The sequence below is a fragment of the Hyla sarda genome, chromosome 1, assembly GCF_029499605.1.
Source record: "Hyla sarda isolate aHylSar1 chromosome 1, aHylSar1.hap1, whole genome shotgun sequence".
Taxonomy (NCBI): domain Eukaryota; kingdom Metazoa; phylum Chordata; class Amphibia; order Anura; family Hylidae; genus Hyla; species Hyla sarda.
The window spans coordinates 46557452-46574979 of record NC_079189.1 but is presented as its reverse complement, the minus strand read 5'-3'; the positions used below and the strand labels follow the sequence as shown (position 1 = coordinate 46574979).

Below are 17528 nucleotides of genomic sequence, written 5' to 3'. Positions count from 1 at the left end.
AGAAAGTTTCATTCAGATGGAGGTTATACACCAGAGTATACAGTATACAGATACAGTATACACCAGAGTATACGGGATACAGTATACGGTATACAGATACAGTATACACCAGAGTATACAGATACAGTATACACCAGAGTATACACCAGAGTATACAGTATACAGATACAGTATAAACCAGAGTATACAGTATACAGATACAGTATACGGGATACAGTATACGGTATACAGATACAGTATACACCAGAGTATACAGTATACAGATACAGTATACACCAGAGTATACACCAGAGTATACAGTATACAGATACAGTATAAACCAGAGTATACAGTATACAGATACAGTATACGGGATACAGTATACGGTATACAGATACAGTATACACCAGAGTATACAGTATACAGATACAGTATACACCAGAGTATACAGTATACAGATACAGTATATGGTATACGGTATACAGTATACGGTATACAGTATACGGTATACAGATACATTGTTTTCCGGTTTAGAAAAAGATCTTTGTCTCTATTATATCTCTCACCAGTGTTAACCCACCAGGGTGCCTTCAGCTGTTTCAAAACTACAACTCCCAACATGCCCGGACAGCCTTTGGCTGTCCTGGCATGCTGGGAGTTGTAGTTTTGCAATAGCTGCAGACACACAGTTTGGAAAATATTCATAGATATGTATCATGGTATCCAGCACTCAGCCGTGTTACTGCTATCTAAATACATGCTGGTTATTATAGTGATTAGAGATGAGCGAACTTATAGTAAATTTGATTCGTCACAAACTTCTCGGCTCGGCAGTTGATGACTTTTCCTGCATAAATTAGTTCAGCTTTCAGGTGCTCCGGTGGGCTGGAAAAGGTGGATACAGTCCTAGGAAAGAGTCTCCTAAGACTGTATCCACCTTTTCCAGCCCACCGGAGCACCGGAAAGCTGAACTAATTTATGCAGGAAAAGACATCAACTGCCGAGCCGAGAAGTTCGTGACGAATCAAATTTACTGTAAGTTCGCTCATCTCTAATAGTAATACTAACTAAGTGCACTCTGTCCACCATACATAGCTGCTAAGGGACCCATATTTATTCTAGCTTGTCCCCCACTTTTATCTGGTATATAGGATGTGTAAATGGGCAGAAAGCTATTGTTTTTTTCCCCTTGTGCCGATGACTACATCCCTTCCAGGCGGTGCTGTTATGGGTTCCTGAAAAACAGTTTACCAGGAAGTAATCCCTATTTTTTATTTTTGGTTGCAATTAGAGATGAGCGAACTTACAGTAAATTCGATTCGTCACGAACTTCTCGGCTCGGCAGTTGATGACTTTTCCTGCAGACTTTTCCTAGAGTCCTAGGAGACTCTTTCCTAGGATTGTATCCACCTTTTCCAGCCCACCGGAGCACCGGAAAGCTGAACTAATTTACGCAGGATAAGTCATCAACTGCCGAGCCGAGAAGTTCGTGACAAATCAAATTTACTGGAAGTTCACTCATCTCTAATTATGAATGATTGATTAATTTATTAATTATGATTTATTAATTTATTATGAATTATGTATTTATTTTATTTATTATTATTATTATTATTTTATTAATAGAGTTGAGCGAACTTACAGTAAATTGGCTCGTAGCGAACCTCGCAGCTCGGCTGTTGATTACTTTAGTCTGCGTAAATTAGTTCAGCTTTCCAAGGGCTCTGGTTGCCTGGAAAAGTCCGGGATGACAGTCTTAGGACCCCTAGGTCTGTATCCACCTTTTCCAGGCAACTGGAGCCCTTGGAAAGCTGAACTAATTTACGCAGACTAAAGTAATCAACAGCCGAGCTGCGAGGTTCACTACCAGCCAATTTATGGCAAGTTCGCTCAACTGTATTATTAATCATTAATATAATTTTAATAATACAAATAATAAACAATAAAAATAATACAAATAATAAAAATATTAACAAATAATATAAATAATAATAAAGAATAATTAACATAATAAATATTAATAATAATGTGGTTATTATTCATTATTATTGATACAAATAATTACAAAAATAAGGAATAATTTTTTATAATATTTGTAAGAATAATACATAAAAAAATAATTAGAAAAATCAATAATATTATTTTTATTCATACCTACTGTGCTTTCTATAGATAATTGGTTGATTATGTTGCTTTGTTCTTTCTTTTGGTGACAGCTCATTGCAGAGGAAGGTGTTGACTCTCTGAATGTTAAAGAACTGCAGGCAGCGTGTCGGGCCAGAGGGATGAGAGCACTGGGTGTCACGGAAGAACGGTTAAGAGAGCAACTAAAACAGGTCAGAGACCGCTTGTACCTACATGTGTGATCACATAGCTACCTTATGGAGGAAAGCAGATGGAGCAGCACTCAAACAGGTAGACGGGAAGAGGGTGCAAGCTGTGGTTGGGCTCTGCTCCTCAAGCCCCAATTCAATACAGCAAACAGGTAGACGCAGCAGCACTCCAGCGTAAATAGTGACTTTATTGTTCACCAAAAATGACAGCGACGTTTCAACCACCTCATGTGGCCGTCCTCAAGCAGTCTGCTTGAGGACGGCCACGTGAGGTGGTTGAAACGTCGCTGTCATTTTTGGTGAACAATAAAGTCACAATTTTCACTACGCTGGAGTGCTGCTGCGTCTACCTGTTTGCTGTACCTTATGGAGGGCTACATTACCGAAGAGCAGCTCCAGTCAGATATCACAATTCTCCTGTATGTACCGTTGCCGATTCTTATGTGTAAACGACAACAACAGATAGGGCTGGTTTAGTAAAGGTATTCTAATTTGTTTTAGGGCAATTCTTAAATTACTGCAACAAGTGCCAATGGGTAACCAGAATGGCATTGGGCAGGGTTGTCACTGCCCTTCACCTGCACCTCTTGACAGCCTGCATTCGCAGTGCTCGCCGCACCACCATTGTGTTTAGAGGCTTCTTTTCCAACCGTGGTTGAGACTATTTTTTAAAGGGGTACTCTGGTGGCAAACTTTTTTTTTTTTAATGAACTGGTGCCAGAAAGTTAAACAGATTTGTAAATTACTTAAAAATTCTGAATCCTTTCAGTACTTTTTAGCAGCTGTTTGCTGCAGAGGAAAATCTTAATTTTTTTTGAATTTCTTTTTTGTCTTGTCCACAGTGCTCTCTGCTGACACCTGATGTCCGTATCAGGAACTGTCCAGAGCAGGAGAAAATCCCCATAGCAAACCTATGCTGCTCTGGACAGTTCCTGACATGGGCCATCGCCGGCGGATCCATAGCGTAAAATAAGCTGTGGATCTGTCCGTGTGAACTTATCCTAAAGGGTTATAGCTAGAAGGATTGATCATTTTTCCAGTGAATGGGTTTATAAATGCTACATCAGCTGATGTCCAGGGATCCCTGTCCCATGTGTTTTTTATTTATTTATATAAGTTTATTTATTTATTTATTTTTGCCAAAAGAGAACAGCTTAGGGCATTAGCCTTGTTTTAGAGCCCTAAATATTATAGAACTATAGATTGATATATAGATTTATGGGAAAAGTTCCAGGGTCATGTATTCATATAAATTTCAGCGAATTGGGCCGTCCTGTCGGTGGTTGACAGTAGAGATGAGCGAACTTACAGTAAATTTGATTCGTCACGAACTTCTCGGCTCGGCAGTTGATGACTTTTCCTGCATAAATTAGTTCAGCTTTCAGGTGCTCCGGTGGGCTGGAAAAGGTGGATACAGTCCTAGGAGAGACTCTTTCCTAGGAATGTATCCACCTTTTCCAGCCCACGGGAGCACCTGAAAGCTGAACTAATTTATGCAGGAAAAGTCAGCAACCGCCGAGCCGAGAAGTTCGTGACGAATCAAATTTACTGTAAGTTCGCTCATCTCTAGTTGACAGCTCTCTCCATAGAGAGTATAGAGTGTATAGAGAGAACTGGGACCACCCACGTGCCCAGACTGAGCAGAGGTTTCCATAAATTAATGACACCAGCGGAGTTTCTACAGCAGTGTTTCCCTACCAGGGTGCCTGCAGCTGTTGCAAAACTACTACTCCCAGCATGCCCGGACAGCCAACGGCTGTCCGGGCATGCTGGGAGTTGTAGTTTTGCAACAGCTGGAGGCACCCTGTTTGGGAAATATTGTCCTACAGCATGCCTGTAGTCTAATTACGTTTGGTCTGTTTCCAAAATGTAATATAGACTTTCCCAGATTCCTTTCTTTTTTTTTTTTACATGGAGATGGCTCATTTTAATGTACAGTGGTCCATCAAGTTACAATATTTATTGGTTCCAGGACAACCATTGTATGTTGAAACCATTGTATGTTGAGACCAGAACTCTATGGAAACCTGGTAATTGGTTCTAAAGGCACCAAAATGTCATCCAAAAATAGGAAAAAGTGAGGATTAAAGAAAAATAAGTAGATAACTAATATAGATAAAGCAAATCCTTGCATATAAAAGTAAGAAAGATCTGCTGGGAGCTGTAATCACTGTCTATGTCAGTGTTTCCCAAGAATGGAGCCTCCAGCTGTTGCAAAACTACAACTCCCAGCATGCCCGGACAGCCAAAGGCTGTCCGGGCATGCTGGGAGTTGTAGTTTTGCAACAGCTGTGGGCACCCTGCTTGGGAAACACTGGTCTATGTAGAGGACAGGAGCTTCGGAGTCCTGTACAGTACACGCAGTACTGTAACATGGAATAAAGCTACATGGAGTCACCCTCACCTGGTGTCCAAAGGAGCAGCTAACCCTGGTACAGGTAAAGTGTACAGAACATGTAATACCTCCCTGTACTGTAGGGGGCGCTACTAGACATCAGTCAGTGCCTACGCTTCAGTAATACAGGGGTTTTACCAGTGAATGCCCATTCTGATTGGTCAGTTCTTCCGGCCATTGACACGTTTCACAGATCTGGACTGTCTGTATCATTGTATGTTGAGTGTGGTTTCAACTTACGATGGTCCAGAAAAGACCATTGTATGTTGAAACTATTGTATGTTGAGGCCATTGTAAGTTGAGGGATCACTGTATAAGATTTATTTAGTAATAAACCCAGGTATGTATGGTTTGGCGGAGATGTGACGTTTTCCATAATGTATGTATATAATGGATGTGACCTTTCCCCCCTTACAGTGGCTGGAGCTGCATTTGAATCAGGAAATTCCCACATCATTGCTGCTATTGTCTCGCGCTTTGTATCTCCCGGACACACTCTCACCAGCTGATCAGCTCAAAACAACCCTCCAGACTTTACCCGAAAGCATGGTACGTACACCAGCCTCCCGGCTCAGCAGATGTATGCTCACTGTACGCGCGCGAGTCACATGACACCCATTCAGCATCGGCCACAATATACTGAATGGCATTCTTTTAACCCCTTTTAGGTTAAATTTTTAATAAACTTTTAACCGGTCACTGTGATCTATGACATAGTGACATGATACAAGTTTTTATCAGTGGGGTTAGAAGTGCGGTGACCACCCATTATATGAATGGGCGAAGGCGTTTGGCTATGCTTTTCCATTTGGCACTGATCATCTTCTATATAGAAAGTCTCAGACATAGGCCCAGCTTACCAAACAGTGTAGGTTTGTTCTATTGATTCCGGACCCTCAACCTATCTCTACTGCTGACATGTCACTATGATGTCAAAATCCTTTTATAATGAATTAAAGGAGTACTCCGGGATAGGAAAACTTATCCACTAGCCTAAGGAAAGGGGATAAGTTTCAGATTGTAGGGGGTCTGACCGCTGGGTCCCCCCGCAATCTCCTGTACGAGGCCCCGGTAGTCAGCGGCAAGGGGACGTGCCCGACCCCCGCATGATGCGGCAGGCGACACGCCCCCTCAATACATCTCTATGGGAGAGCCAAGGCGCTGCATTGGGCAGCCTCCACATCTGCCATAGAAATGTATTAAGGGGGCGTGTCGGCTGCCGTGTCATGCGGTGGTCGAAACGCGCTATTTCGGCAAAGAGCCGAGGGCCCCATACGGGAGATCGCGGGGGGTCCGTCCGATCTGAAACCCAGGATAGGGGATACGTTTTCTTATCCTGGAGTACTCCTTTAGTTTTATTTATTTGAAATTAATGAATTTCATTTCATTTGTTTGTTTTAAATTTTTTATTTTTTTTATTTTTGTGAGGGTGGGCGCATTTCCAATTTTTTGGGGTTTTGCTTTTTTTTTTATTTTTTACATTTTTCACTGTGCTTTATAAATGACAAGTCTTATGCCAATAATACTAGGTTATTGATAAGTTGGTCAGTGGGAGATCCCAGTATAAGCTAGAATGCCATTCATTTTATTAATCACCATGCAGTGGTTTCCAGTCTGTGGCGCTCCAGCTGTTGCAAAACTGCAACTCCCCAGGTATGCTTTTTTCCATCTTGTTTTATGAATAACGGCACTCATATGTCTGAATACTGAATATATTGTCAAGAATTGAATAAATACATGAAGGATTTATCATCCGTATAAAAGTATGGACATTATGCTTTATTCTACCGGTCTGCGGTACTAACGCTTGATCATATGAGTCTATACCTGTGTGAGTTGGGTCCTTAGAGCCCATGGATCAATAGCGTTTGCCCAGAGTCATCAACTTTCTAGGTGCTATGTTGGTAACTATGATGTTCTAAAAACTGCAATTCCCAGAATGCCTTTGTATCTGACTGGACATGCTGGGAGTTGAAGTTTTGCAGCAGTTCTGGGGTCTTTGATTTGTGATTTGGGGTCTATGCGGGAGGACATATAGTTTGTTCCAATCCACTGTTGTGCTGTAATCACTGGGGCAGTGTTTTCCAAACAGTGTGCCTCCAGCTGTTGCAAAACTACGCCTCCCAGCATGCACGGACAGCCTTCCAACCCACTGTTGTGGGCGGTTGTAAACTATGGGCCAGTGATGTCCAAGTAGTGTGTCTCCAGCTGTTGCAAAACTACAACTCCCAGTATGCCCGGACAGCCTAAGGCTGTCCGGGCATGCTGGGAGTTGTAGTTTTGCAATGCCTGTAGGCACTGGAGGGAAAAAAAAACTGTACTGGGGGATGTTGAAGTTTACTATGGTGGGAAGGTGAGACTGGGACATACTTGTAGGTACGCAGTCAGCTATACAGTTTCATTAGTCAAATGGGCACTGATCAGACTATTTTGTTACAAATTTTTAATGGGTACCTTTCATCAAAAGACCTTTTGATATATTATAGATTAATGTATGCAAAATAACTTTCCAATTGCATGTTATTAAAAAAATATTCTTCTTTCTATTTAATTTTCCACTTTGAAAAAATGACCAGTAGAGGTCTCCCTACCAGTCTGGTCCGCAAGCCCTTTTTATTGTTTTCAGACTCATGCTAGAGTCCTAAATCTCAGACTGCAGCTGGGACACGGACAAGCTCAGCACTGCTCCCTGCTCAATCAGACAGGCAGGAGCTAGCACTGTACTCATACTCCTGACACTCTGCCTTACTGCATGCCCTCATTCATTTTACTATCTGAGCTTTGATCTTTCTTCTCTCTGCACATGCAGTTGTAAACAGAGAGGAGAAGATTCAGAGCTGCCAGCTGAGCTTGTCTGTGTCCCGGCTGCAGACTGAGATTTAGGACTCCAGCATGAAATCTATAAAAAAAAAAAGGCTTGCGGCCAAGACTGGTAGGGAGACCTCTAGTGGTCATTTTTCAAAGAGGAAAGTTAAATAGAAAGAAGCACATTTTTTTTTTTTTTATAACATGCAATTGGAAAGTTATTCTGCATACCTTAATCTATAATATATCAAAAGTTTTTTTTGATGAAAGGTACCCTTTAAGAGCTGAAACTTTTGAGACTCATAACCTTGTCCTCTGTTTTTCAGGCTAAAGAAGCCCAGGTGAAAGTGGCTGCGGTCGAGTATGACAAGGTGGACAACAAGACCAAACTGGAGGCCACGCTTCAGGAGGAGGAGGCGATTAAGAAGGAGAAAGAGCTGCAGAGGATGGCTGATGTGGCCAAGGAAAGCTTACAGACGGCAGCTAAGGTAAAGCTGTGCTTTCTGATAGGATTGAGAAAATCTGCGTGACTCTTACAAAACTACTGGAATAGCAGGGTGATTATGTGTCAACCCCACTAAAGGCACATGTCATTCACTAGTAGAGATAACTTATGGCCGTTTCTATTTTCCTCTGATGGATGTAATGATGTGAGGCAGCACTATAAAGGTCCTCATACACATTAGGGAACAGCTGTCTTAATCCACAGATATCAGCGGGACCATCCGTATTCTTCCTCAACATATGATGTCAGGGGAGAGAAGGATCGGGCATGTTGAATTTTAAGAAATGTCTGACAGCAGCTAACCTCCCCCCTCTCCATTAAGAACGCATTAGAGGAGAAAACCAGGGAAAATCAACTTATCCCCTAACCTCAGTATAAGGGATAAGTATCTGATAACGGGGGGGCGACCGATGGGCCCCGGCGCTCTTTTCACTTCTGTGGGAGCACCGAAAAGACCAGAGTACAGCACGGACATCATCGGTGCTCCCATAGAAATGAATGGAGCGTGTGCCGCTCCTCACAGAGCATTGGGGGCCCCCCCTCTATCAGATACTTATCCCCTATCCTGAGGTGTCAATCACCAACAGTACTGAGAGAGCCAGGCTCCCATCCCGGAGATCATCCCGGTTGGACCCCTAGCGATCAGCTACTTATCCTTTATCCTGTGGATAGAGGATAAGTTAATTTTCACTCCATTCTCCTTTAAAGGGGTACTCGGGTTCAAAACTTATATTTTTTTAATGAAATTGTGCCAGAACGTTAAACAGATTTGTAAATTACTTCTAGTTAAAAAACCTTAATCCTTCCAGTACTTATTAGCAGGTGTATGCTACAGAGGAAATTATTTTCTTTTTAATTTTTTGTCGTCTTTTCCACAGTGCTCTCTGCTGACACCTCTGCAGCATAGGTTTGCAATGGGGATTTTCTCCTGCTCTGGACAGTTCCTGATACGATGTCAGCAGAGAGCACTGTGGACAAGACAAAAGAGAAATTCAAAAAGAAAGGAATTCTTCTGTAGCATACAGCTGCTAATAAGTCCTGGAAGGACTAATATTTTTTAATAGAAGTAATTTACAGTTCAGTTTAACTTTCTGGCACCAGTTGATTTAAAAAAATGTTATCCACCAGAGTACCCCTTTAAAATGGACGGGGTAAATAGAAGGAATACAGTAGCTGTCAACCAAAGAAATCTGATGCTGTAAAGTGGTCACTGCAAGTTATCATTCATTCCTCTATGCTAAGGCTGCAGTCCATTCAAAGAGTGTACAATAAACCAATGCATAAACCGGTGCTCTAGGCTGAATGGATACAATTAGGACTGCAATTATGCTATAAAGTATTTTAATCCAGTCTAAAATTAAATATCAAATAAAACACCCAAATCTTTAACCAAGTTAAAATATTACATATAACAACCAAAAATTTACAAAATACTAAAACTAAATTACTGAAGAGTTCACCCCCATATGTTCCATCTAATATATATATATATATATATACATACGCAGTGTGTGTATGTCCCAGCATCGCCTCCAAATGGATATTTCCTTGAAACTTAGTACAGATGCTACTTATATGTCAACTAAAAATATAGGGTAGGTTAAACAACCCTTACCAACCCCCATTTGCGAGGGTCAGGTTTTTTAACCACTTAAGGACCTAGGGCGTATGGATACGCCTTGACGTCCTGGTACTTAAGGACCCAGGGCGTATCCATACGCCCGTGGGAATTTCGGTCCCCGCCGCGCGCCGGGTGGGGACCGGGCCGGGGTGACTGCTGATATCTATCAGCAGGCACCCCGTGCAAATGCCCAGGGGGGTCATCAGACCCCCCCACGTCGGCGATCGGCGCAAATCGCAAGTGAATTCACACTTGCGATTTGCGCCGATTCCGGGTCATACGGGTCTATTGTGACCCGGTGACCCGGAATAGAAGGGGGATCGCGGTTGTCCAAGACACCCACGATCCCCCTGTAGGCATAGGAGTGAGGTGGCAGGGTTGCCACCCCTCCTATCCCTGCTATTGGTCTGCTATTGATCGTCAGAGGCGACGACCAATAGCAGACCGGGGGCGGGGGGGTTAACTTTCGTTTTCCCCGTCCTGCCCTCCCACAATAGGCGGGGCAGAACGGGGAACCGAAGGGGACCGGGCGCCGACGTCCACTTACCCGTCCGGAGGCTGCGGCGACGTTGATCGGCGGGCGGCGTCACGTGCTTCTGAAGAGGACGGCTCCCGGGATCCTACGGAAGCCGGTAAGTAGATCTGGAGGGCTACAGTCTGAGACCGTGGTCTCTAACTGTAGCCCTCCAGATGTTGCAAAACTACAACTCCCAGCATGCCCAGACAGCTGTTTGGGCATGCTGGAATATGTAGTTTTGCAACAGCTGGAGGGCTGCAGTTTGAGACCACTATACAGTGGTCTCTAAACTATATCCCTCCAGATGTTGCAAAACTACAACTCCTAGCATGCCCACATAGCTGTTTGTTGTCTGGAGATGCTGGGAGTTGTAGTTTTGCAACATCTGGAGGTCCACAGTTTGGAGATCACTGTGCAGTGGTCTAAAAACTGTAGCTCTCCAGATGTTGCAAAACTGCAATTCCCAGCATGCCCAGAAAGCAAACAGCTGTCTCGGCATGCTGGGAGTTGTAGTTGGGTACCTCCAGCTATTGCATAACTACATCTCCCAGCATGCCCTTCGGTGATTAGTACATGCTGGGAGTTGTAGTTTTGCAACAGCTGGAGGCACACTGGTTGGAAAATATTGAGTTAGGTAACAGAACCTAACTGAAGGTTTTCCAACCAGTGTGCCTCCAGCTGTTGCAAAACTACAACTCCCAGCATGCACGGTCTGTCAGTACATGCTGGGAGTTGTAGTTTTGAAACAGCTGGAGGTTTGCCCCCCCCCCCCCCCCCCCCATGTGAACGTACAGGGTACATTCACATAGGCGGGTTTACAGTAAATTTCCTGCTTCAAGTTTGGGCTGCGTCAAATTTTTTGCCGCAGTGCAAACTCCTAGCGGGAAATTCACCGTAACCCGCCAGTGTGAATGTACCCTAAAAACACTACACTACACTACCACCTAATAAAGGGTAAAACACTACATATACACCCCCTTACACTGTCCCCCCCCCCCCAATAAACAATTTAAAACGTCTTGTACGGCAGGGTTTCCAAAACGGAGCCTCCAGCTGTTGCAAAACAACAACTCCCAGCATTTCTGGACAGCCACTGATTGTCCAGGCATGCTGGGAGTTTAGCAACAGCTGGAGGCACCCTGTTTGGGAATCACTGGCGTAGAATACCCCTATGCAATCCCTAATTTAGTCCTCAAATGCGCATGGTGCTCTCTTACTTCGGAGCCCTGTCGTATTTCAAGGAAACAGTTTAGGGCCACATATGGGGTATCTCCGTACTCAGGAGAAATTACACTACAAATTTTGGGGGCTTTTTTTCCTTTTACCGCTTGTGAAAAGGAAAAGTTGGGGGCTACACCAGCCTGTTAGTGTAAATTTTTTTTATTTTTTTACACTAACATGCTGGTGTTGCCCCATACTTTTAATTTCCACAAGTGGTAAAAGGAAAAAAAGACCCCCAAAATTTGTAACTCAATTTCTCCTGAGTACAGAAATACCCCAGATGTGGGCGTAAAATGCTCTGCGGGCGCACAATAAGGCTCAGGAGTGAGAGTGCACCATGTACATTTGAGGCCTAAATTGGTGATTTGCACAGGGGTGGCTGATTTTACAGCGGTTCTGACAAACGCAAAAAAAAATAATACCCACATATGACCCCATTTTGGAAACTACACCCCTCACCGAACGTGACAAGGGGTATAGTGAGCCTGAACACCCCACAGGTGTTTGACAAATTTTCATTAAAGTTGGATGGGAAAATGAAAAAAATTATATTTTTTCACTAAAATGCTGGTGTTACCCTAAATTTTTCATTTTCACATCGGGAAATAGGAAAAAAGCCCCCCCAAATTTGTAAACCCATCTCTTCTGAGTAAGAACATACCCCATATGTGAATTTAAAGTGCTCTGCGGGCGAACTACAATGCTCAGAAGAGAAAGAGCGCCATTGGGATTTTGTAGAGAAAATTTGTCCGGCATTGAAGGCCACATGTGTTTACAAAGCCCCCATAGTGCCAGAACAATGGACCCCCGACACATGTGACCCCATTTTGGAAACTACACCCCTCACGTAATGTAATAAGGGGTACATTGAGAATTTACGCCCCACAGATGTCTGACAGATTTTTGGAACAGTGGTCCGTAAAAATGAAAAATAAACTTTTTCATTTGCACAGCCCACTGTTCCAAAGTCCTGTGGGGTGTAAATACTCACTGCACCCCTTATTAAATTCTGTGAGGGGTGTAGTTTCCAAAATGGGGTCACATGTGGGGGGTTCCACTGTTCTGGCACCACGGGGGGCTTTGTAAACGCACATGGCCCCTGACTACCATTCCAAACTAATTCTCTTTCCAAAAGCTCAATGGCGCTCCTCCTCTTCTGAGCATTGTAGTTCGCCAGCAGAGCATTTTACGTCTTAACATGGGGTATTTCCATACTCAGAAGAAATGGGGTTACACATTTTGGGGGTCATTTTCTCCTATTACCCCTTGTAAAAATGTAAAATTTTGGGGAAAAACTGCATTTTAGTAAAAAAAAAAAAAAATTTTTCATTTACACATCCAAATTTAACGAAAAGTCGTCAAACACCTGTGGGGTGTTAAGGCTCAGCGGACCCCTTGTTACGTTCCTTGAGGGGTGTAGTTTCCAAAATAGTATGCCATGTGGGTATTTTTTGCTGTTCTGGCACCACAGGGGCTTCCTAAATGCGACATGCCCCCAAAAAAACATTTCAGCAAAAGTTGCTTTCAAAAAGCCAAATGTGACTCCTTCTCTTCTGAGCATTGTAGTTTGCCCGCAAAGCATTTTACATCCTAACATGGGGTATTTCCATACTCAGAAGAGATGGGGTTACAAATTTGGGGGGGCATTTTCTCCCATTACCCTTTGTAAAAATGGTAAATTTGGGAGAAAAACTGCACTTTAGTGAAAAAATTTTTTTTTTCATTTACACATCCGACTTTAACGAAAAGTCGTCAAACACCTGTGGGGTGTTAAGGCTCACTGGACCCCTTGTTACGTGCCTTGAGGGGTCTAGTTTCCAAAATGGTATGCCATGTTGGGGTTTTCTGCTGTTCTGGCACCATAGGGGCTTCCTAAATGTGACATGCCCCCCAAAAACCATTTCAGCAAAATTCCCTCTCCAAAATCCTATTGTCGCTCCTTCCCTTCTGAGCCCTCTAGTGCACCCGCCGAACACTTGACATACACATATGAGGTATTTCCTTACTCGAGAGAAATTGGGTTACAAATTTTGGGGGGATTTTTCATCTATTACCCCTTGTAAAAATTCAAAAACTGGGTCTACAAGAACATGCGAGTGTAAAAAATGAAGATTTTGAATTTTCTCCTTCACTTTGCTGCTATTCCTGTGAAACACCTAAAGGGTTAACACACTTACTGAATGTCATTTTGAATACTTTGAGGGGTGCAGTTTTTATAATGGGGTCATTTGTGGGGCATTTCTAATATGAAGGCCCTTCAAATCCACTTCAAAACTGAACTGGTCCCTGAAAAATTCTGATTTTGAAAATTTTGTGAAAAATTGGAAAATTGCTGCTGAACTTTGAAGCCCTCTGATATCTTCCAAAAGTAAAAACATGTCAATTTTATGATGCAAACATAAAGTAGACATATTGTATATGTGAATCAATGTATAATTTATTTGGAATATCCATTTTCCTTACAAGCAGTGAGCTTCAAAGTAAAAAAAATGCAAAATTTTCAATTTTTTCATCAAATTTTGGAATTTTTCACCAAGAAATGATGCAAGTATCGACAAAATTTTATCACTAACATAAAGTAGAATATGTCACGAAAAAACAATCTCGGAATCAGAATGAAAGCTAAAAGCATTCCAGAGTTATTAATGCTTAAAGTGACAGTGGTCAGATGTTCAAAAAATGGCCGGGTCCTTAAGGTATATTTGGGCTGGGTCCTTAAGGGGTTAAAGTCTCATGCAAGTCTGTGGGAAATGTATGTTCCAGCATAACTTCTGTACGGCTGGAGATATTTTGTTAATACTTGGTACACATGCTACTTATATGTCAACTAAAAATATAGGATAGTTAAATTAACCCTTAACTACCCCCTTACGTGAAGCAAGTATATGGGACTTTCAGTACCTTACACCACAAGCTCCTCTCTGCTTCTCCTGGTGAATGTGTCAGTCCGGTTGGCAAGCCACACCCTCCCTGCATACCACGCCCCATCTCAAAGCCAGGCCCACCCTTTAAAGCCTCACACCGTTTATTTTTCCGTCTGGCTTGCAATCAATGCCCATTCCCACAAAGCCAAGCCATCTGAGGACAGGATATGAGGATGAGATATGAGGACAGGATATGGGGACGGGCTATAAGGTCGGGATAGGAGGACTGCATATGAGGATGGGATATGGGGACTGGATGGGAGTTCAGGATAGGAGGTCCAGGTATGAGGACAAAGGGGGATATTTATCAAGGGATTTAGAGCTTACAGAAGTTGCACAAAAAGTCGCATTAGCACCTAGGCAAATTTTTGTACGACTTTTGGCTGTAAGCAAAAAGCTACAAAAGAGCCTACCATAGTAAATTTTATTTTTTACTTTGCAGTGAAGAGTCGCAACCCCTTCCAAACAGCTTTTGAGAGCAAATTTTTATATTTCCCGCTGGCAGTCGTGATCACAGTTCCAGCTGGAAATATGATATTTCAACTGTACAAAGGAGCCCAGGATGGCATCACTCTGCAGCCGCCCGGGCTCCGTCTGATTCTATCCCCACTTACCCTAAATTAATGACTGGGACACTGATTTACATCCACCCGCCCTGCACATCTCTCATCTGTCTGCTAACTGTTGCAAGATTACAACTCCCAGCATGCCCATCACAACTCCACCTGGGGACGGGATATGAGGAGGGAATGGGGGGATGGGATATGAGGACAATATATAAGGATGGGATATGACGAGGGAATGGGGGGACGGGATATGAGGACAATATATAAGGATGAGATATGAGGAGGGAACAGGGGATGGGATATGAGGACAATATATAAGGATGAGATATGAGGAGGGAATGGGGGGACGGGATATGAGGACAATATATAAGGATGGGATATGAGGAGGGAATGGGGGGATGGGATATGAGGACAATATATAAGGATGGGATATGAGGAGGGAATGGGGGGACGGGATATGAGGAGGAAATGGGGGGATGGGATATGAGGAGGGAATGGGGGGATGGGATATGAGGTCACAAGCTTCCTCTTTTTGTTGCTTTTCCTCCTCAACAAGGATTAGGTAGGAAAAACCGGGCAACGCTGTGTAGTATAACCTTTTTCATGTCATGTAAGCAATTCTGCATTTAATATTCTTTAATAGGTGGAGGTGGCTCCTGAACTAGAACCCGCTGAGGTGAAGACCAGCGCTGCCCCTACACCAGCTGCGGCTTCAGCACAGGCAGCTGACCAGGCGGAGGTACTGAGAGACACTGCGCCGGTGTTGGAGGGTACCAAGGTTTGTATCCTTATCCATAATTCTCTTAACCTCTATTTAGTAATTATATCATTTCTTTTTTTATTATACATACTTTTTCCTCTTAATGGGTTATATATAAATGCAGATTCCTGTATAACAGTTCTGTCACTCTAACAGCATAATAAGAATCACTTCATCCTTTAAGTGCATTACAACATTCTTGGTGCACACATGGCTAATCCTGGTCATTGGACCAAACAAACACCTTGCGTTCAAGGTTATACATTTGATCTAATGCTTTGTAGCAAACAGTGAAAACAGTTCGTGTTTACTTCAGTGTATTATCGTGAGAGTTGTAGCAAATGTTCCTGTGGTGTATGACTGTTTCTACAGGTTTCCAGAATTAAGAATAGCGTCCCTGTCATTATACAAAGCCTTCGACATGTTGTAGGGACACGTCAAAATGATCGCTGATGGTGATAACTGATGTCAGTGGTCAGTCCCGGCTGTGGTAGCGATAGACCTCCGCTCCTGCACTCACTTCATAGACAGTAAACAATGAAGGATGTAAATATACACCCTGGTGCATTAACCCCTTAATGACCACGGACGTATATTTACGTCCTTGGCCAGCTCCCACGATATAACGCGCGGTGACCGCTTGTCATATCTGGTTGGTCCCTGCATGTAACTTAAGCCGGGGCTAATAGCACGCGACAGTGATTGCGGTGTCTAATTGTCTGATTGTGCCGCGTCTAAAACGAAAATAAAACCTTCCCGACTGCTCAGTGGGGCTGATCGGGACCACCACAGTGAAAATGCGGTGTCCCGATCAGCTAGGACGCGAGCGGAGGGTCACTCACCTTCCTCCGGCGTGTCCGATCGGCGATTGATTGCTCCAAGCCTGAGGTGCAGGCTTGAGCAATCGACTGCCGATAACACTGATCAATGCAAAGCTATGGCTTTGCAGTTAACAATGCTTGCAATCAGTGTATGCAATGTTATAGCCCCCTATGGGAGCTATAACATTGCAAAAAAAAGTGTGAAAAAAAGTTAATAAATGGGATTTAACCCTTTCCCTAATGTCCAAATCGCCCCCCTTTTCCCATTTAAAAAAAATGTAAATAAATATAAACATATGTATTATCGCCGCGTGCGTAAATGTCCGAACTATAAAAAAAAAAAAAAAAAAAAAAAAAAAAATATCATTAATTAAACCTCAGGGTCAATGGCGTACGTGCAAAAAAATTCCAAAGTCCAAAATTGCGAATTTTTGGTCACTTTTTTTTCATGAAAAAATTAATAAAAAGTGATCAAAAAGTCTGATCAACTTACGCACATACGGTTCTGCACAGTTCCCATTGACACCTATGTTAAAAAAAAAAAAAAAAAAAATACATATATGGTTTCATTCAGTTTTTCACCCGGACCAAAAATCATGGTAGGCTATGGTTTTGGGTACGGGGAAAAAACTGACAGAACTGTACAGGATGCAAAACGGACACAACCTGATGGCATACGGTTTTCAATGGAGAGTCAATGCATACGGTTTTCAATACAAAAACGCGATGTGAATGCTCCTTAACACTACCAATATCTTAACAAGGGGGGGGGGGGGGGTGGTGACAATCAGGAATTAGAAAAGTTCAACATTTCACAAGAAGAAAAAATGAAATATTGTGTATGAGCGGATGTATCACCAACACTTGGTTCCAATAAAAAAAACTGTCCGTCTTTCACCGCTCTGTGCTCTACAGATATGAATACAATTTGTTTTTTACTTTTAGGGCGAGGAAATAACCAAGGAGGAAATTGATGTTCTGAATGACGCTTGCACTAAGCTTAAAGAGCAGAAGAAGTTGCTTACAAAGGAGAAGGAGGAGTTGTCTGAACTGAAGGATGACGTTCAGGAGTATAGCGAGG

General features: G+C 42.8%; 1 protein-coding gene across 2 annotated transcripts in view; it reads left to right on the top strand.

The window, feature by feature from the left end:
- The window catches only part of LETM1 (leucine zipper and EF-hand containing transmembrane protein 1), an 85491-nt gene that overhangs the window by 52944 nt on the left and 15019 nt on the right, over positions 1 to 17528 (top strand). For both annotated transcript variants that reach the window (XM_056554937.1, XM_056554938.1), the window contains exons 7-11: positions 2196 to 2315; positions 5125 to 5256; positions 7839 to 8000; positions 15510 to 15644; positions 17393 to 17527. In XM_056554937.1, coding sequence (XP_056410912.1) covers positions 2196 to 2315; positions 5125 to 5256; positions 7839 to 8000; positions 15510 to 15644; positions 17393 to 17527 — 684 coding nt within the window. The remainder of the gene's footprint in view (positions 1 to 2195; positions 2316 to 5124; positions 5257 to 7838; positions 8001 to 15509; positions 15645 to 17392; position 17528) is intronic.